Genomic DNA, 21,388 nt, shown 5'->3' with positions numbered 1-21,388 from the left:
ATCACAATTGCATTGTGTTCCATGTCTTTCTCCATTTGAATAAATAATGCCTAGTTGAATGGCTAAACAAGACAACTGTCTGGACAGTACTATATACAGTATATTCTCATGCTAAAATCGACTGTAAATCCAGATTTTAAAGTTGATATTCTTCCCCGTGGAGCATGCCCCCATAACCTGTGCCCCAACCAAAATGTTTAGCACCAGCCGCCACTGGTGGAGAGAGCATCCTCACCTACGGCATCTGCAACTGGTTCTCCAGCTGCACAACCGCAGAGAGAAATGCGCTACAGAGAGAACAGCAGGGGGCAGTAGAGTGTAGTAGTGCAGTAGAGAGCAGTAGAGCACAGTAGCTTACATTACACACTATAGCACAGTAGCCTACATTACACACTACAGCACAGTAGCCTACATTACACACTAGCACAGTGGCCTACATTACACACTACAGCACAGTAGTCTACATTACACACTAGCACAGTAGCTTACATTACACACTAGCACAGTAGCCTACATTACACACTACAGCACAGTAGCCTACATTACACACTATAGCACAGTGGCCTACATTACACACTACAGCACAGTGGCCTACATTACACACTACAGCACAGTAGCCTACATTACACACTAGCACAGTAGCCTACATTACACACTAGCACAGTAGCCTACATTACACACTACAGCACAGTAGCCTACATTACACACTACAGCACAGTGGCCTACATTACACACTAGCACAGTAGCCTACATTACAGCGCTCTAAACTGACCACACACTATAGGCTAGCACAGTAGCCTACAGTACACACTATAACACAGTAGCTACTGTGCAGTCTATTCTCCAAACATCCATATACAGTATGTGTGTATTGTGTTAAAATGCACCGAGTGATGCTAGTCTAGTGGATATGATAATAGTTGTGGTACTAGTTCTCTGCTGAGGAGGTAGAGGTGGAGGTGGAGGTTGGGGTGAAATGTATTTGATCCAACAAAACACTAACTCTATATGAACTCTATAAGAACTCTATGTAAGTCTATATGAACTCTATATAACTATATGAGCTCTATAACTATATGAACTCTATAACTCTATATGAACTCTATAAGAACATTATAACTCTATATGAACTCTATAAGAACTCTAGAACTCTATATGAACTCTATAAGAACTCTAGAACTCTATATGAACTCTATGAGCCCTGTAGCACTGTCGTGCCTGGACAGAACTGTGGTGCCCACATAATCTCAGGGGGATTTAATCCCTGTGGCAAAACCGTTGCTCTCAACTGCAGGGAGTGTGATTTAAATAGACGGTAGATAAGCTGTCACGGTGTCTTCCTTATCTCATATCCGTATTAAGACACAGGAGGAGGTTGATCCAGAGATCCGGCTCTGTTGGACGTGAGCAGACTGAAATTCACTCACTGAATGGGATTCAAGTTTAGTAGAAAATCATTATAGAGAATCTTTATTTTTGGCTGCAATTAAGCAGTATACACTATGTATACTCCAACCTTATCAGAAATCCCTTTCTCCTCCTGACCTGGGGTCAGGTAAAGTGCTGCCTACCTTATAACCAGATCAGTAAGTCTGCTTGCCACAAATAATCACATCAAGTCTGTCAGAACTCCAACAGTAAAAGTGGGTCACTGCTGTGTATAAAGTCGCTATAAATAGCATTAAACGTTCTCACATCCGTGCTCTGAATATACAGCTTGTGTACTATTACCCATGGGAGTACAGCTGTTTCTGTTGAAACCTTTCCCTGCACTAGGACTAGCAGGAGAAACTTTTCTTGAAGCAAAAATGGTGTGACTGTGTGTTTGAGGCAACCTGACTTGCCTGTTAAAAGTCAAGCTTGTGAGCTCCATTCTCAGCCCTCCGGTTGAGCCAGTAGCCAGGCCAAGGGGACCCTCCGCTCAACTGGTTGAGTGTCATTAGTGTGTCAAGTTCAGGATTAAACCCATGCCTCAGCTGTTTACAAAATGTTTAGTACGCCCCCTCTAGTATAATAAAAATAAATCACAAGTGAATGAGATGACATCTCAAGTCTAGACGGGGCGTACTAAACATATGGAACCGTAATAATAGCCAACTGCAATTGTTGATACCTCCCCCGTCTCTTTATTACTGTTGCATTGGGTTATTCTCATTCTCTCTCTCTCTCTCTCTCTCTCTCTCTCTCTCTCTCTCTCTCTCTCTCTCTCTCTCTCTCTCTCTCTCTCTCTCTCTCTCTCTCTCTCTCTCTCTCTCTCAGCTGTCTGAGCACAGGGAGCTGAGGAGTGCCTACGCCCTGGGGACGCTGTGCCATTACCCCTTCTACGAGGACGCTCTGCAGATGGCCGAAGACGGAAAGTGTTATGCACACCTTGAAACTGGAAAAGCCAAATGTGGTGGAACCCCAGAGAAACAGAGACAGAGGCCAGGAGAATATACAATGATTTATTCTTCGGCGTATGGGTAGTTGTTTTTCCTCTCCACTCCACCAGGCTCGGGGCCGAGGGGCTACCCTTTTACCACCCCGAGACCTGGTTGAGGGGCTCACCCGGGCTATATTTCTGGACACCCCTCCAGAAGCCACGTCATCGTCTCGTCATCTAATACCGACAGACCATGCATCCCGTTGGGTGGGTGGTACACCGGGCAATCCAGGATAATATGGTCTGCGGTTTGGTCCTCTGCGCCACACTCGCACGACGCATTTGGGGCCAAGCCCCATCTGTGCATTGATGAGCGGAAACGCCCGACGCCGGTCCGGAGACGATTGAGCCTCACCCAGGATAGCCTTGGCAAGTCCATCCCGAGGGGCTCAGCGCCGGCGACTGGGATGTGGTCGCGGAGTTTGGAGGTGTTAGCCTCCCACTCCGCGCGCCACATATAATCCGCCCATCCTGCCGCACTGATGTTGAGATCTCTGCATTGCTGCCTGAGATCCTGTGCGGCAGGCACAAATGGGTGTCTCGACTTGAGACGCCGGGAGGGCTCCGCTGTTATAGTGAGCCTATCATGGAGCAGATGGTTATTAAGCTCCACGGCCCGGCAGGCGAGACGTGCTGTGGCTCCCATGCGGCGGAGGCCTGCGGGCTGGATGCCTGCTAGGATGGGAAGGTTGTCCACGGGGGTAGGACGCAGGCATCCTGTCACAATGCGCAAGGCTTCGTTTATAGGCGAGTCGATGAGGCGGGTGTGGGCACTGCGACACCATACTGGGGCGCAGTATTCACTAGTTGAATAAACGAGGGCTAGGGCTGCCGTGCGCAAGGTCCTTGCGCCGGCGCCCCAGCCCGAGCCAACCAGTCGCCTCATCAACGCCACACGAGCTGTTAACTTCTTGCGCAGTGACTCGAGGTGTCGGCGAAACATGAGCGTCCTGTCCAATGTCACGCCGAGATAGATTGGCTCAGCGGAACATGGCAGGGGAGTTCCATCTAGGTGTACTCTAAGCTCACGTTTAGCCTCCCTGTTGTTAAGGTGGAAGGCAGCCGACACCGTCTTTGCCTCGCTAAGCTTCAATCTCCATTTCCGGAAGTATGCCACTAGTGTCTGCATGTCCTGGCTCAGAATCCCCTCCACAGACTGCCAATTTCCAGCAGACTACACCACTGCGAGGTCGTCTGCGTAGGCGTACTTCCGCGAGAGTGTGTTGGGCAGGTCATAGGTGTAGATATTATAGAGGAGGGGGGCCAGGACCGATCCCTGAGGGACGCCGTTCTTAAGGCGTCGAAGCCTGCTTAGCTGTCCGCGACCGGTGGTGAGGGTAAAGCTGCGGTTACGGATGAGCTCCATGATCATTCTGACCATGTGCCTGTCCGGCAGCAGGCGGAGCAGCTTGCAGGAGAGGCCGCGATGCCATACGGTATCGTAGGCAGCCGTCAGGTCTATAAAGACGGCCCCGGCCTTCTTTTTTGCCGAAAAGCAATCCTCGATGTCTTGAGTCATAAGGGTGACTTGATCTACGGTCGACCTCCCGCGTCGGAACCCGGCCTGCTCACGTGGGAGCAGCGGGTCGACAATTGGTTCGATGCGGGCATAGATGAGACGCTCGAGGATCTTGAAGGGGATGCATAACAGAGAGATGGGACGGTAACTCTTAGGGTCCCCTTCAGGCTTATTCGGTTTAGGGATCGCAACAACTAGGGCTCTTCGCCAGATTTTGGGGATCTTGAGTTGGCGCAAACAGGAAGTGAGGAACGCTCTCAGCCAGGACTTCAAGGCGGGTGCGGCATGGAGAATAAGCTCCGGGCAGATGGAATCAGGCCCCGGAGCTTTCCCTGGCTTTAGATGCTGGAGGGCAGCAGCGAACTCCTCCGGGGTGAATTCACCGGAGATGTAGTCACTGCTAGGTGTTGGGGCCCTCCAGAGGTCTGACACTTCTTTTGCCACAAGTCGAGACGACTCGCGGTCTTTGCCCTCGTATGACCCACTTTTCACAAATTGTGATGCGATTTTATTTGCAGAGATGGGGCAGTGACGGGGGGAGTGTCTGGACCTACCAGTGAGATTGTTCATGATACTCCATGCCTTACGGCTGGAGTGCGAGAAGTCGATGGAGTCAATGGCCTCCTCCCAGCGCTCCTGTCTTTTACGGCTGAGTCTTGACAGCAAGGCTGTTGCGAGCCTGTCCGACTCAGCTCCTGCAGGGGCCTGGAGGAAGGCACAGTGGAGCTTCTCACACTCCTCATCCCAACACGGTTTGTAGCTAATGCGACGTCCGCGTGGGATGGATTTTTTTGCCGCTTTCACCAACATGCCGCAGAAGTCCCGGTACGCCTCATCCACGTTGGTAGAGTTAGGCGATGGGAGGTGCCTTGTGGATTTGTTGGTAAGGAGGCGGAAGCGTTTCCAGTCGGCCTTTCGGAAGTTCCACCGTTTCACTGGCTCACTCGGAACAAGGTTCACGAGTTTGGCCGTTGTTATCAGTGAGGGTCGATGTTGAGACCTCGGGAACTTTCCTAGCACACGTCTATCGGGGAGCCGGTTGTCAGCGCTGGCACTCGCGAATGCCAGGTCAGGGTTCGTCCCAGTGTTCCAGCGACCGGAGCGGAAGCTGGCTGCGCCCTTGGGGTCGTACAACAGGGCCAGGCTGTTATTAGCTGCCCAGACAGCCAGGTTCTCTCCGTCGGGTGAGTTGGTGCGGTAGCCCCAGTCTTCATGCTGGCAATTGAAGTCACCAGCATAGATACAGGGGTGGGGGAACACTGGTAGACACACTGGTGTGATTCGCGAGGGTGGAGGTTTGTAGACGTTGATGATTTTTAGACCGGCAACGTCCACGCACAGCCACTCAATCTCCGAGTCAGCCGGGGATTGGTCAGCGAGAGTCCAGCTCAACCTTTGTTGGACAAACGTGGCGAGGCCATGCTTCCTGCTCAGGGTAGACCCAGCTAGCTCAAAGTTTGATTTATTAAGGATGATATATACAAAGAAATAGGCCCTACACTAACTAGTGGAAAAACAAACATAACGTGTGATGCAGGCGATAGTTATGGGGTGTGTAATTATACTATGTGTGTGTGCGTGTATGAGGTCAGGGGTGTTGTATTATGTGCTGCGATACTACCCTAGTGAGCAAAGTCCGAGATCCTTTTCGGGCCAGGGAGAGTGATCCATGAGAGAGTAGTCCAGAGGGGAGTCCAGGGGTCGAGCCAGGGAGGGAAATCCAGAAGAGAGTAGTCAGAGGGGGTCGATACAGAAAGTTATGTTCAAGCGTTGGATCTCCGTCTGTAGCAGGGTTAAGTAGGCGGCTGTCCAGGTGGTGATTGGGACAGCTGGGCTGAAAGGTAATAGCCCACACCTGCTGCAAACAGAGCCAGAGATCCGGCCCACTCAATCCGGCCGGGAGGGGGCGCCAGAACGAGGCTCACGGGGGCGTGTCAGATTAGGAGGCACAACAGTACCCCCCTCCTCAGGGGAGGCACCGGACGACGGACCCAGGGCCCCGGGGTTGGCTCGGTAGAAATCCTCCAATAAGGACGGGTCGGCGAGATAGGACGCAGGCACCCAAGTCCGGTCCTCGGGCCCGTAGCCAACCCAGTCCACTAGGTATTGAAACCCGCGACCCCGGCGGCGGACCTCCAGTAGTTTGTTTACCGTCCATACCGGGTCCCCATCATCCAGGACACGGGGCGGCGGCGGAGCCGGGCTGGGGGAAGACAAAGGGCTGGCGGCCACAGGTTTAAGCTGGGAGACATGGAACACCGGGTGTATTTTGAGGGAGGGAGGAAGGGTCAAACGTACCGCCGTGGGGTTGACGATACGGTCCACGGGATAGGGACCAACGTACCGGGGGTTGAGTTTCCGGGTGGAGGTTTGGGAGGTCTGGAGGGGCAGGTCCCGGGCCAACAGCCAAACCCTCTGACCTGGCTGGTAGTCAGGGGCCGGCACCCTCCGCCGGTTCGCGCTCCGCCGGGCGCGCTCGGTGGCGCGGAGCAACGCCGCCCTGGCGGTCCTCCACACGTTGCGACACCGGCGGAGATGGGCCCTGGTGGTTGGGACCGCCACCTCCAGCTCCTGTTGGGGAAACAGAGGGGGTTGGTAACCCAGGGAACATTCGAATGGGGACATACCAGTGGCGGCGCTCTCCATAGTGTTGAGGGAGTACTCCACCCACGGCAGGTATTTCGCCCAGGAGGAGGGATTGTGGGCGGAGACACATCGGAGAGCGGCTTCCAGAGCCTGGTTGGCACGCTCGGCCTGCCCATTGGACTGAGGGTGGTACCCGGAGGTGAGACTGGTGGTGGCCCCAATGCCTCTGCAGAAGGCCCGCCAGACCTTGGAGACGAACTGGGGGCCCCGGTCAGAAACCACATCCGAGGGGATCCCGTGGAGGCGTACGACGTGGAGAGTTAGGAGGTCCGCCGTCTCGGCCGCTGTGGGCAGTTTCGGGAGGGGAACGAAGTGGACCGCCTTGGAGAACCGGTCCACGATGGTGAGAATGGTGTCGCACCCCTGGGAGACAGGGAGCCCAGTAACAAAGTCCACGGCGATGTGCGACCACGGTCGGCTGGGCACCGGGAGAGGCTGCAGGAGACCCGCAGGAGGCCGATGGGAGGCCTTACTACGGGCGCACACCGTACAGGCGGCCACAAACTCCCTGGTGTCCCCCCTGAGATTGGGCCACCAGAACCTCCTCCCGATGAATGCCGCCGTCCGCCGCTCGCCGGGGTGGCAAGCGAAGCAGCTGGAGTGGCCCCACTCCAACACCCTGGCTCGGACAGCTGTAGGCACAAACAAACGGTTAGGGGGTCCGGTCCTAGGGTCTGGTTCGGCCCGCTGAGCCTGTCTCACCAAAGCCTCGACGGGCCAGGTTACGAACCCCACCACCCGGGACGGGGACAGGATGGTATCTCCCCCCTCAGCGACACCCGAATCCGCCTTGGGGAACTGGCGGGAGAGAGCATCAGCTTTGACGTTCTTGGAGCCAGGACGGTAGGTAAGGGTGAAGTCGAAACGACTAAAAAAAAGAGCCCAGCGGGCTTGTCGAGAGTTGAGCCTCTTGGCGGACCCAAGGTAAGTGAGGTTCCTATGGTCAGACCACACCAGGAACGGTAGTTTGGCTCCCTCCAGCCAGTGTCTCCACTCCCTCAGGGCCTCGTGAACCGCCAGCAGCTCCTTGTTGCCCACGTCGTAATTTTGGGCCGCGGGTTCGTAGCGCCGGGAGAAGTAGGCGCAAGGGTGTATCTTCTGGTCCTCCCCCGACCGTTGAGAGAGGACCCCCCCGATCCCCGTGTCCGAAGCATCTACCTCTACGATGAACTGTCTCTCGGGGTCGGGGTGGATCAGCACTGGCGCGGAGGAGAACAGGTGTTTTAGTGTGCCGAAAGCGGTCTCAGCAGCGGCGGTCCAGCAGAAGGGCCGTGAGGTGGAGGTAAGCGCAGTGAGCGGCGCTGCGACCTGGCTGAACCCTTTAATGAACCGCCTCACAAATCCCGCGAACCCCAGGAAGCGTCTAAGTTGGGTCCGGTCCGTGGGCTGAGGCCACTCCACGACGGCCTTGACCTTGGCAGGGTCCGCCCGCATCTGTCCGTCCTCCACCACATTACCCAGGTAGGTGACCGAGCTGGTGTGGAAAACGCACTTCTCCCCCTTCACGAATAAGCGGTTCTCCAGGAGTCTCTGCAGGACTAGCCGGACGTGCTGGTGGTGCTCCTCCACGGACTGAGAAAAAATAAGAATGTCGTCAAGGTACACAACAACAAAAATGTTTAACATGTCCCGAAGGACATCGTTGACCAGGGCCTGGAAAATAGCAGGGGCATTAGATAGACCAAAAGGCATGACGCGGTATTCAAAATGGCCGAGGTGGGTGTTAAACCCGGTCTTCCACTCGTCCCCCTCCCTGATGCGGACTAGATGGTAGGCGTTACGTAGGTCCAGCTTGGTGAATACCTTGGCATGGGTGAGGGGTTCGAAGGTGGAGCTAATGAGGGGAAGGGGATAACGGTTCTTTACAGAAATGTCATTCAGAGCCCGAAAATCAATGCAAGGTCTGAGCCCACCGTCCTTCTTGGATACGAAGAAGAATCCAGCCGCGAGGGGAGAGGAGGAGGGCTGGATGATACCAGAGTTGATGGACTCCGTAATGTAGTTACGCATCGCCTCCTTTTCAGGGAGTGAGAGGCTGTAAAGTCTACCTTTAGGAAGGGTGGCACCAGGCAGGAGGTCTATAGGACAGTCATACGGGCGATGGGGTGGAAGGGAGAGTGCCTCGTCCTTGCTGAACACCTGGGCTAGGTCGTGGTAGATGGGAGGAACCCCGGTGAGGTCAGGCGGAGTGATCTTAGACTTGGGGTCGCTAGAGGGAGACAGGGCGGAGCGAAGGCAGGAGGCGTAACACGTACCTCTCCAGCCTAGGATCTGGCCCGAAGCCCAGGAGATGTGAGGTTCATGTCTCTCGAGCCAGGGTCTACCCAGCACCAGGGGAGACGTGGGGGTCTGAAGGACAAAGAACCGGATCTCCTCGGTATGATTCCCGGAGATCGTAAGAGATATAAGCCCAGTGGTGTGGGTGATAGTTCCTAGGGAACGGCCATCAATGGCCCTAGGCATGATGGGGCGGTCTAGAAGGACTAGGGGGATGCCCGCCTGGTGGACTAAGTTTTCATCGATTAGACAACCATCAGCCCCGGAGTCGATGAGGGCGCTGACAGACAGGGTGTCCTTCCCCCAGGTGAGAGTGGCAGGGAATAGGCGACTGGGGGTGACCTGGGGCTGAGAGAGAGAGGTGTTGCTCACCAGTATGCCCCCTACTGGTGAGCTGGGTCTTTTGGCCGGACAGGACACGCCCGGATGATGTGCCCCTCCTTGCCGCAGTACAGGCACTGCTTGTTGAGAAGCCTCCGTTCTCGCTCCTCTCGCGAGAGCCGAGAGCGGCCGATCTCCATGGGCTCCCCAGCCCCGGAAGTAGCCACGAGAGGAGGCAGCATGGGCAGAGAAGGGGGCGGGGTCGTTCCGGCGCGATAGGTAGTGGGGCGCGTGACAGCTCGCTGGACGCGGTCGGTGCGTCGTACCTGGAGGCGTGCATCCATCCTAAGGGCCAGGGTAATCAGCTCATTAAGGGTGCCGGGATCGTCGCGCACCAACAGGTCCTTGATGGAATCATGTAACCCCTTGTGGAAAAGGTTGAGGAGGGCTCCGTCATTCCAGCCTGTCTCCGTGGCTAGAGTACGGAACTCGACCATGTACTCGGCTACAGAGCGGGAACCCTGGGAGATGGCTAACAAGCGGCCGGTTACATCCTGCCCGTCCTGGGGGTGGTCGAACACGAACCGGAACTCCGCTTTAAACAGGGGGTAATCCGTGGAGTATCTTGAACTGCTCCCGACAGCGGCTATGGCCCATTTGAGCGCTTTGTCAGCGAGTAGAGACATGATAAACGCTACCTTGGCCCCGTCGGAGGAGTACTTGGAAGGCTGGTGCGTAAATACTAATTCGCACTGGGTCAGGAAACCCCGACAACAATCAAAGTCACCATGGAATGGAGCGGGGCTGACTAACCTGGGTTCCCAGTGAGCGACAGGAGGATAGAGCGAAACGGGGTTCACAGGATCGACCGGGGGATTAGTCATCTGCCCAGATATGGAACTCGTGTCAGGGGGTGGTCTGCTGCCAGCGGCGATGAGGTCCAGAGAACGCTGGATGGAGGCGAGAGACCCGGACAGGGCGTCCATCTTCGTCTCGAGACTATTTACAGCCCCGACGGTGGCACGGGTGGTATTCTCCAGTACGGCTATCTGGCCTTGGACCGTGGGGAAGGCCTTCTGGAGCTCGGCCTGCAGACTGGTAAGTTGCGTAGCATGGCTATTTACCTCTCTGCGTAAATCTACGACTAATGGGAGAACCCCAATACCCGGGGAACCACCCTTGTTCTCTGGAGTTCCACCTTGGCTCATAATGGCTTGAACATACTGTTATGCACACCTTGAAACTGGAAAAGCCAAATGTGGTGGAACCCCAGAGAAACAGAGACAGAGGCCAGGAGAATATACAATGATTTATTAAGGATGATATATACAAAGAAATAGGCCCTACACTAACTAGTGGAAAAACAAACATAAGGTGTGATGCAGGCGATAGTTATGGGGTGTGTAATTATACTATGTGTGTGTGCGTGTATGAGGTCAGGGGTGTTGTATTATGTGCTGCGATACTACCCTAGTGAGCAAAGTCCGAGATCCTTTTCGGGCCAGGGAGAGTGATCCATGAGAGAGTAGTCCAGAGGGGAGTCCAGCGGTCGAGCCAGGGAGGGAAATCCAGAAGAGAGTAGTCAGAGGGGCTCCATACAGAAAGTTATGTTCAAGCGTTGGATCTCCGTCTGTAGCAGGGTTAAGTAGGCGGCTGTCCAGGTGGTGATTGGGACAGCTGGGCTGAAAGGTAATAGCCCACACCTGCTGCAAACAGAGCCAGAGATCCGGCCCACTCAATCCGGCCGGGAGGGGGCGCCAGAACGAGGCTCACGGGGGCGTGTCAGATTAGGAGGCACAACAGAAAGATCTCCTGCAGGGTGCTCCGGTGAGAAGGACTCCCTGCTGTGCCTCAACAGGCTTCACAGATAACCCTACAAGCACAGATAACCCTACAAGCAGGCTGTTGTATACCTGAGGAGGGACATACTGTCTAGATTCGATGGTGTTGAAAACAGAGGTCTTGTCTTTCAGCTTGTCTTTGTTAAGATTTTAATCATTGAATTTCCTGGTTATTTTTATTTATTTATTTTTTATCAGGACTGAGATGCTTGAATGTCTGGGGGATACAGACTTCCTAGCCAAGTTGCATTGTGTACGGCAGGCGTGCCAGGTATGTGGCGATACAGTACTTTATTGATCCCCGAGGGGAAATTCACACGTTACGGCAGCTCAGACCACAAAACAACAACAACAATATAAAGTGACAATTGGATAATAGGCTAAAATAAAATAGATAAAAATACAAAATAAAGGTTGATTATAAGATAGATTATTTAATGCTTTAATGCCATGGTCTTCTGAAGTCATGATTGATGTGTTCCCCCTACAGCTCATTCTGTGTGAAAGGGCAACAAGGACGTTTCTGGCCGACACAGGAAAGAAGATCTTGTCTTCCATAATTGTAAAAGCACGTAAGGTGAGACGAGACGTTTGGTTGATTGTGAAGGAATTATGGTTTCTGACTGACTGACTGACTGACTGGTTGACTAGTTTGATCTGTTGATATAACACTGAGATTTGGGATTGGTTGTACAGAGCCCAAAGAGATTTGAGGAAGTGTTTGAAGAGATGATCTCCTTCATGGAGCATACGGAGCACTGGGAGAACACGGAGGTGGAGCTGGCCACGCGAGGGGTGAGACTCACTCACCTACCTACCTACCTGCCTACCTACCTACCTACCTGTTATAATGTGAGCATTATACCTAGGATTTATATTGAGATGCAATATCTATGTTTTCCCACCAGGGGGAGTTATGGGTTAAGGGATATTATTTCTAGGACTACAGAGATGTAGGCAGGATGTGTTTCCGTATCCGGTATTCAGGTATAGCATTATAGGTGCGCAGTGTAAGACGCACAGACATGTATGTATGACTCCATGCTCCCGTTCTATATAAAGTACAAACCGAAAGGACATCAAGCGTCATGTGGCTTTATTACGTTTAAAGGTTACCACACTACCTACCTACCTATCTACATATACAAACATAATGGAGAACATAGTTATACTGTCTGCACCAAATTGTTAACTGACACGCTGCCTTTCAAGAACAACCATACATCCATGACACTTGCAAAGATTCAATGGAGCTGAAAGTATGTCATCCTACAGTACATCGTCACTCAAAGACACGACTGCTGTTTTCCTAACATGCGTATCTCGAATGTTCCTCTCGACCCAGGTCAAGCATTTGAACTTCTATGACATTGTATTGGACTTTATCCTCATGGACTCCTTTGAGGACCTGGAGAACCCTCCCGTCTCCATCCAGAACATGGTGAACAACCGCTGGCTCAACAGCTCCTTCAAGGAGACGGTGAGCTTATGAGTAGACCCTCCTGTCTGTCCTACACTAGCCCCCAACAAGTGTTCACTTAACTCTGACGATGTCATATCTGATTTGGTTAGTGGCTCCATGTTTGATGACAGGTCTGTTTTGGATTCACAGGCGGTCGCGTCAAGTTGTTGGTCTGTGCTGAAGCAGAAGAGGCAGCACATGAAGGTACAGTGCTGTTAATGTCATCTATCCCTTAACAGAACTCTTTCATACATAGGCCTGTTATTCACCTCTGTCCTCCGTTGGCCACAGGTGTCTGACGGTTTCATTGCCCACTTCTACGCGGTGTGTGAGCAGATCAGTCCTGTCCTCGCCTGGGGCTTCCTGGGACCTAAGAGCACCCTGCATGACTTCTGCTGCTTCTTCAAGGTAATAAGCAACTCTCACTAATGTACTTTAGATGGGGGCAGGGGGGAGGAGAAGATGTTTTGTGTGTTTTTTTGTTTATGGGTATTTCTAATGTCTCTCTCTTGAAATCTGTTTCAGTGGGTCAAAAACCGATTCAAAATAGAATTATATAAGGATCTCTGTGTTATTATCCGCCACAAAGACTTTCACTGAATGTTCCTTATTTTCATGTAATAAGTGTGATTGTGTCTCCTAATCTCAACCCGCCCCCCCAGGACCAGGTGTTGTTCTTCCTGAAGGACATCTTTGACCTGGAGAAGGTGAGGTACTCCACGGGGGAGACCCTGGCTGAGGACATGCTTCACCTGCTCCACCGGCGCTCTGAGCTCCTGCTAGCCTACCTGGGCGTCGACTCCCTCCGCCACCTCAACGGCTGTGTCACCACGCAGGTGCACCTGGTGCCCAACGCCCTCCTGGAGGCCCGGGTGCAGTAGGAGAGACTAGAACCTGACTGACCGCCTCAAACCCACTCATTTCATTCATTGGCAGTCCTACTCACCCTCTATTTGGGACTCCTCTCGGGACTCCCACCAGGACAGTCATCATAACTACTATCCAGAGCATATTGGTGACTCCCAAACTTCATTCGAAGTCCCACTCACCCTCTGAAAGCCCCACCACATACTAGGACTCCTCCCATGGACACCCATCATGACTCCCCCGATACTCCTAGACCTCTTCATGGACTCCAGTCCAGACTAATCCGTTCTTCCATTTGGAAAGACTAGTTGACTCTTATGAAGCCCTGTCCTGCTCTGAGGGTGACTAGCTGCTCTGCTGAAGACCTTCCTGCTACTCAGAGGAGATGTTTCATTCATCTTCACATTATTCCCTTATTACCACGGTGCCGTGTCAGTGCACGTTTATATGGATGTTCTTTTTTCACCACCATATGAGATTAAGTTATGTACCTTTGCAGTGATGTTTGGACAAAATATTTTTAGGGGGCTAAAAGTATGCATTGTAAATACAGATAGAACTTGAAAAGGACGATGCACACAACACAAGATTAGTTTCAGTGCCGTTTAGAGCAGTTAAAACACTACTGTTGTATCCTCCTAGTATTTATTTTATTGTACTGGAAAGGTATATGTGACATCTATATATATTTTTTGAGGTTATACATTTTCCCTTTACATAATAGTGTTATGGTTTGCAACTGTTGTACTGCATATTGTGGATTATCTTGCTAGGTGTCCTCTACAAGTGATGGGAAAGTACAACAGAAGGAGTATACTGTAGTCAGATCATGGGTCGAGGCGATGTTTGTGGTTTAATTGGACTGAAATACCAGAGTTTGAAAATATCTGCCATAAGCGATCGCTCTGGTTCAGTGTATTCTAGTTCCTGTCTTTCGACCTCCCTCAGGCTGCACATCTGTGTTCTAGCCAAGCGCTAGCTCGCCTGAGTCAACAAGTCAAGGAGTACCGGGAGCACCTTTGGTCTATGGCTACTGTATACACCTTGCTGCTAACATGCCTTGTCAAAGTTATCCCCTCTACTGACCTTAAAACAACAAACACAAAGCGCAACTCGTGTTGGGGGGTCGGGGGATCAGTTAACATGGTATTGGAGAACTCTCGTATCAGCCGACTTAATAATGTACCAACCGCAGGGTCCATGGAACCATATTCTGCAGCTGTCTACAATGCATTGAGAAATGGAAACAATTCAAACACTAATGACTCAGAATGAAGTTTCCAATACAACTGTTATAACAGAGTAAGACTGAATAGCCTAATGATATTCCTGTCACAGTGAATTGCAGTTCTCCAGATATCTGACCTTCGGCCTAGAAAGAACCAAACACTTATGTAACACCTCCACATACTGTCAGTCGACAGTGGCATTGTAGTCATGCTGGGCTGTTGTGGATGCACCATTTTCTTCATATTGAACTAATAAATATATAAAGCCTTACTGTCAACAATGTGCAAGCAACATCTGTAGTCAGTCAATGTAAAAACCTAGTTTCCCTCCAGGTTTGTGTTGCCCAGTAGCTGTCTTTCATGATCTGTGAACATGACCAATACCATACACTCTGATTGTATGGCTGTGACATGCTATGAGCAGTAACTGTATATTATGAACTGTATGAGCAATATATGGTAGTCTTATTCAGACATCAGACATGTGCTTTTAGCAAACATACTTGCATTACACCATGTGTGTACAGAGCTGAAAAGTATTTCTACAGTACACTGGTGTCTACGCACAATAAGCAACAACGAAAAAAGGGACTGTCAAAAAGTGGTGATACATTGTGTGTTTTCTTGTGCATGCAATCTGCCTGAATAAAGAACAACTGGACCACTAACAGGACAGCACTACATACACACAACCAGTCTATAATCAGGATGAGACCTCTGCCATCTGTCATTTCCTCAACCTCAGTCTGATTCTTTGACTGTGATGCATTTGTAAGAGTACAAAAAAGAAAGGAGACAATCAATGTATAACAACTTTATTCTTGGACATGGCGACAACGCATTACAGTCAAAAAACTGATCTCCAAACAAATCAAAAAAGTACATTCGATAATATACACTGCACATGAAACCTTTTTGTTTACCTCTCTAAGGCATGCTCCAAATTTCTCACTTCTGTTTTTGTCTTCTAGACCCCCACGAACTCTGTCTTGAAACACTTAGCTCCAGGCTGTGATAAGTCTAATCATTCTACACACATTTAAAAAATTCACATGAGCACAAAGCAATGAGGCTAGGTAAACAGCTTTACTAGGAAACCACCTAGCCCTGTTGTCCCATGTCTGTGTTGTTTAGCAAAATTCTACGGTCATCGTCATTGGCCTACGGTCAAGCAGATCTGGGGTAACAAGGCTAGCAACCACCCACTCATTAACACCAACACAGCCCTGTGCCTCACCCCAATCTTCTCCTCAACAAGCTGCCTGGCGTAGTCAATCTGTTGGTGGGACCCCCGGACGGTGAACATCTTGATGTTGGGTTCGGCGTTGGGTGGAGGGTTCCTCTGGAGCTCGATCCTGGCCCCCGACTGTTGGCTTATACCTTTAATGGTCTCACCACCTGTAGGGGTTGGAGGAGGACAATAAGTATTCACCATCATCCCAAAGGTATACACACACTTACTGTCAGCTCTACATCACTGAGGAAGATGTGAGGAGCGAAATATAAGATGGGCTGTATTTTTACCACTAAGATTGGAAAAGAACTGAGAAAGATGCAGAAATGGCGTTGTAAAGCCTTTAACATGGGTCAGAGGTCATCTGAAGCCTTGCACCTTTTCCAATGATGAGGCCGGTCTTCATGGTTGGGACGGTGAAGGTGAACTCTTGCAGGCCTCCAGGAGGGCCTCCCATGTTCCAGTTGCCCTGCCCGCGGCCCTGCCCCTGCCGCCGCCGCCTCCGTGACCAGGTGGTCCCCCCGCCTGGACGCTCCTCAGCAGGTCTGAGATGATCTCTGCTGCATGCTGGGACTGGTCAGGAGGACCCATGATCTGGGCTATCCTCTCTGGTGTGCTGCCATCGTCTTCAGAGACATGGGGGGGAGGGGTTAAACATGACCACGGTGAGAAATCTTAGTCCTAATAAGCTGCATGTGTCCATGTGCTTCTAACAAGCAGCTGAAGAAACCAATATAACTAGACTTGGTCATCAGAATATGTTAACAATCATTACTACCTGCGGTGTACGCAACGACGGATAACGAACACCTACCTGGTTTAAACTGGATCCTGACACCTGTGTCACTTTGAATTTTCTTGATCATTTCTCCATATCACAATTCCCACTGCAAACCTGGGGACAGGGACCTGAGGAAGGAGTTTAAAGAGCAAGGTCAGGATATAAACATCGATTAATCGAGCCCACGGTTTTGAACGTCAGAAAGATTCCTAGCCCAAACTATGATGTAACAAATGTTGACTTACGTCTAAGCTTTCTCCTCCATTGCCATTGCAGCCGCCTCCACCGCCGCCACCGCCGCCGCCACCACCACCACCACCGCCACCACCACCACCACCACCACCACCACCTCCTCCGCCTCCCCCCATTCTGGATCCATACTCTCCCCTCTGCTCCCTAAAGCCCTGTTCTCTGATCAGTTCCATCACCATGTCTTTGGCTTGCTGGGGGGGGCAGAGAACAGACCCGTCAACATCACAGCGCCACTCATTCAGGTAAAACACAAGCAAACAAAATGCTATGCAAATCAGTATACAGCTCTTTCTTTTTTGGGACACACACACACTGAACTTTAAAAGGCTCTCCAGAGGGAAAGAGCATCTCATACGCATAGAGAAATATATGCAGCTTAAAACAATATGCAACAGTTCACTATCAGGGACAAATTGGGTTCTATGAACAAAACACTATACTCTCCAATTAACTGCCAAAAGAGTTGAACGAGCCTGACATCGAAAGTCACAACATACAACAGTTCCTGGTCTTCATCCAACTATCTAAAGCATTGGTTCAACTATGCACAATCCCTATTCATAACAGTAAGTGGCAAAGGCATTCCAGGGAATCATGAAATATGGAAAAGCCATCAGACAACAAGCAAAACTATTGCACGTTCAAACAGACTAGGTTACGGTTTTAGAAATAAGAGAAACCTAAGCTCAAAAGACATGCCCCTAAGCTAACAGCATGTACTTTGCAATCACATATACTGTATTTCATTGCATTGCTTTTTTTGTTTTGTTTGTTACCTTATCACTGGAGCCCTCGGTTGGTCTAGGTTCAGCAGTGGGATAGACAAAGGATTCCGCCTTATGGGACAAACTACCACAGGGCCTGATTCTATGACCTACGCTTGCAGCATCTTCCAACACTGTGAGTGAGAAGTGAAGGCAGCAGTTTTTGAAAAGGGTATTAGCACTGCATTGGGGCATTTTCACAGGTTTCACACCAAATGTCACAGCATGAGCATCATATGCATGTACTTCACTTCTGTTGAGACCAATTAGTACGCACATTGTTGCTGACTTCTGACAACAGGATTGCACTGCATGCAGTACGTTTTTAACTCAGGTTAAAATTAAGACTAAAGCTCTATGCATTTATTGTCACACTGCAACTTACCCGAAGGCATAAATAGTTGTTTGTGGGAAATACTAAGCAGCACATTTGAATGACAAATCACCTCAGAAGAAATTAAACTAAACAACATGTAGTAGAATCTTTTGCAAATTGTACTATTAAAAGGTCAGATGGGAAGCTAAAAAAAACACATTGCATTGGCTAAAGAATCAAACGTTTCTCCTAAGTCATACAACTCATAACCATGCAAGTCCAACTCCTACATTTCGTTGTTTGGTACCTGTACTGTAGCAATGACAATAAAGACCATTCATTCAAGTCAGTTACGATGAGCATATTATTACATCTAAAACAAGCCGAGCTGTTGATATCACTGGAGAAATTCTGAGCACAGCTACAATTAACAGGTAACTACACAGATAGATGCTGTAAATCAGGTAAGCTGAGCATTGTGTATTGTTGATCATATCTGGGTCACAGGTCAAACACTGGTTTCCTTAGGTTTGGCGTACCTGTGTTTTTGCAGCAGAACCTAAGGTGCAAGGTCTTGGATGACACTGCAAAGATAATTGCACTGTGTGCCATCAGTGAACACTTCACTCATTCATTTGACTCATTTGATTCATTTGACTCAGTTCAACAGCCTTTGGTACAACAGTGCTCGTTTGAATGGCATGTCAGAGGTTAAAGAAAGGCAATTTCTGCATCACTTTTCAACCAATCAGAAGCACTTTAACATACTACTGATACATCCGCATGCTAATGATAATAGACATCAATAAACAGCACACACCTCTTCACATGCTGTGCAAAAAGATCACATTTCAGTGCTTAAGTCACGGTATTACTGCAGTAAAACATATTTTACTACGGGCAACTGTTTCTGGCTATAAATGGCATTTGTGTAAAGCAATTAATCAATAAAATCACTGTATTCTAGCTAAGCAAATGGCACATACGCAGTTCAAAGATACTCAGCTCATCAGTATAGTACAACTGCCTTTCAGTAACAAAACATCTACCAAGAATGCATGTACTAGAGTTTCACACAGAATTCTAGCATATCACAACCCCTCAGTTCAGAGTTCAAAGCAGAACAGTCCAACTGGCATCAAGATCCTATCTACACAAAGTCTAGAATAACAAGCTACAATGCAATGTTTAACGTACTGAAGGGTTCAACAATCTAAATGCAGTTATGGGGTCATGGCAAAACAAGGGGAGAATGTAACAGTCCAAATTGTCAACGGCAAGTTTATAGTTCAGAAATCACAAACTATTCCAGAGAAATACAGTGCTTCTCTTTTTCAGAACTTGGATACTTACCCAAATGTTTTAAAGGAAAAAGCTGCAATTTGAGAGAAACACTACAGTTTTGTTTTTTTGCAATCGGTCAAAGCAATACATTGACAGAGGAACAGAAACTTGCTTGGTTTCTCAGTTACAGTATTGTACTTACAGTATAGGAGGGCTCAACTCACGGACGAAGGACTGGTTAGCCACTCCCGGCCCTACAAATTGTAACGTCCCAACTTGGACAGTGGTGGAATAACAACAGATAGCTTCTCTCATGTAACTGATCGTTTAATTGTTTAACTCGCATACCAACTTTCTCAATTCACCGGAGTTCTTCCTCTCTCCATGGTCTCAACAACAACCACAACACGCATGCGCCCACCTCCACCAATCACAGGGGTGCATTGGCACACAACACAGTAACAGGGTTGCTACACTATGTTCTTATACTGGATAAATGCTAACAAATGATGGGCAGAGCAAAAAAACGACTTTTGCCAATCACGTTTTTATGGTATAAAAGTTTTTCTTTTTTTATATAAAGGCCAGCAAAGTAATACATTTTAGGGATTGCTTTCAAACACTTTGTAATGGGGGGAGAAAACAAACTTTTGAATGCAATGAATATTCGATACAGCAGAACACATTACCTGTCCTGAAAAAGAGCAGCAAAAATACACTAAAAACGTATGCAACATTTTGCAGCCACATTTACTGACGAACATTTTTGGTTTAAAAAAAGACTTGCTTACCGCTTTTCTAAACTTGCCTGTGAGGGAGGAAGTTTCTCACATTATAAAAACAGTGCACACTACTTCTGCAAAGTCAGCAAACCAGGCAAGTACCCTGAGATGCCACCACACTGCGGTTAATGCATTTGTCACATACGTTTTGCCAGTACTAACTGTCTTCTCATAAGAAATATCTGTCTACCACTACAGGTCAGGGCAATAATCAATAAGAGGGAAGTATAAAAACAAAGTCTAAAACAAGGATATTCAATTGGTTTGGACCACTGAAGTCATTGCACGCACATATCTATAGCATAACCAGGAGCCGTGTAGACAGTTGGAGAGAGACAAAGACAGGACAGCGGAACTTTCAGTCAGGAAATTTGGACAGTCAAAGAAGAGGTCTGCATTTTTATGCTTTCAATATACCATAGTAAAACAAAAACATACATGATTTTTAATTTCATTCCCCAATTTATCTGCCACCTCGACTTACCAAAACAGAAGTTTTCATTTTGTTTTATTGCAAAACAACAGGCATATCATTTTAAAACTGAGATGATTTACATGGTAATGACTACAGTTAATAAACATGAGCTTTAGACCACAAAGCATGAAGATACAGGGCTGGAATGACCATACGTGTTATTACCTCACTAAAAACAAACTGTTCATTTACAAGAAAGAGTAGTGATGATAGTAGTGTAGTAGTGTAGTAGTGATGATAGTAGTGTAGTAGTGATGATAGTAGTGTAGTAGTGATGATAGTAGTGTAGTAGTGTAGTAGTGTAGTAGTGATGATAGTAGTGTAGTAGTGATGATAGTAGTGTAGTAGTGTAGTAGTGTAGTAGTGATGATAGTAGTGTAGTAGTGATGATAGTAGTGTAGTAGTGATGATAGTAGTGTAGTAGTGTAGTAGTGATGATAGTAGTGTAGTAGTGTAGTAGTGATGATAGTAGTGTAGTAGTGTAGTAGTGATGATAGTAGTGTAGTAGTGTAGTAGTGTAGTAGTGTAGTATGAATGAATGAATGAATGGTCTTTATTGTCATTGCTACAGTACAGGTACCAAACAACGAAATTTAGGAGGGGTGGCTCCGCTGGTGTTAGGGAAAAAAAAAAAAAAACACAAGAAGGGAAGGAGCTGGTTTACATAAATAAAGGCTATGTACACTATCCACTATACTATACTGTACAGATAGACGACTAGGGTTGTCATATTGCACATAGTGTTATTGCACATTTATTTAAAGTGTCGCAGTTTGCAGGCTTGAAATGTACATATTTGTGCCTCAGCACTACACCTGATTTTTTTTCAGTCCAGCAGCTGCCATACAATCCGTCCAGACTGTCCAGGGCCCAGAACCTAGGTCTTTGCTGCGTTCAGGGCCTGGACGGCCCTGTG

At 49.0% G+C, this 21,388-nt stretch overlaps 1 protein-coding gene across 1 annotated transcript; it reads left to right on the top strand.

The window, feature by feature from the left end:
• Positions 1 to 1,733: 1,733 nt before the first annotated feature.
• Positions 1,734 to 13,369, top strand: LOC308153970 (mitoguardin 1-like; the record flags this gene model as incomplete). Its single annotated transcript, XM_080527151.1, has 10 exons — positions 1,734 to 1,739; positions 2,260 to 2,357; positions 10,989 to 11,012; positions 11,225 to 11,297; positions 11,517 to 11,603; positions 11,723 to 11,821; positions 12,372 to 12,506; positions 12,639 to 12,692; positions 12,780 to 12,896; positions 13,151 to 13,369. 10 exons carry the CDS (start codon positions 1,734 to 1,736, stop codon positions 13,367 to 13,369), a joined length of 912 nt encoding a protein of 303 aa, XP_080383277.1.
• Between the last annotated feature and the right edge of the window lie 8,019 nt (positions 13,370 to 21,388).

Source organism: Nansenia antarctica, assembly GCF_963989245.1.
Source record: "Nansenia antarctica genome assembly, chromosome: 1".
NCBI lineage: Eukaryota > Metazoa > Chordata > Actinopteri > Argentiniformes > Microstomatidae > Nansenia > Nansenia antarctica.
This window is presented reverse-complemented; position numbering and strand designations above follow the sequence as displayed.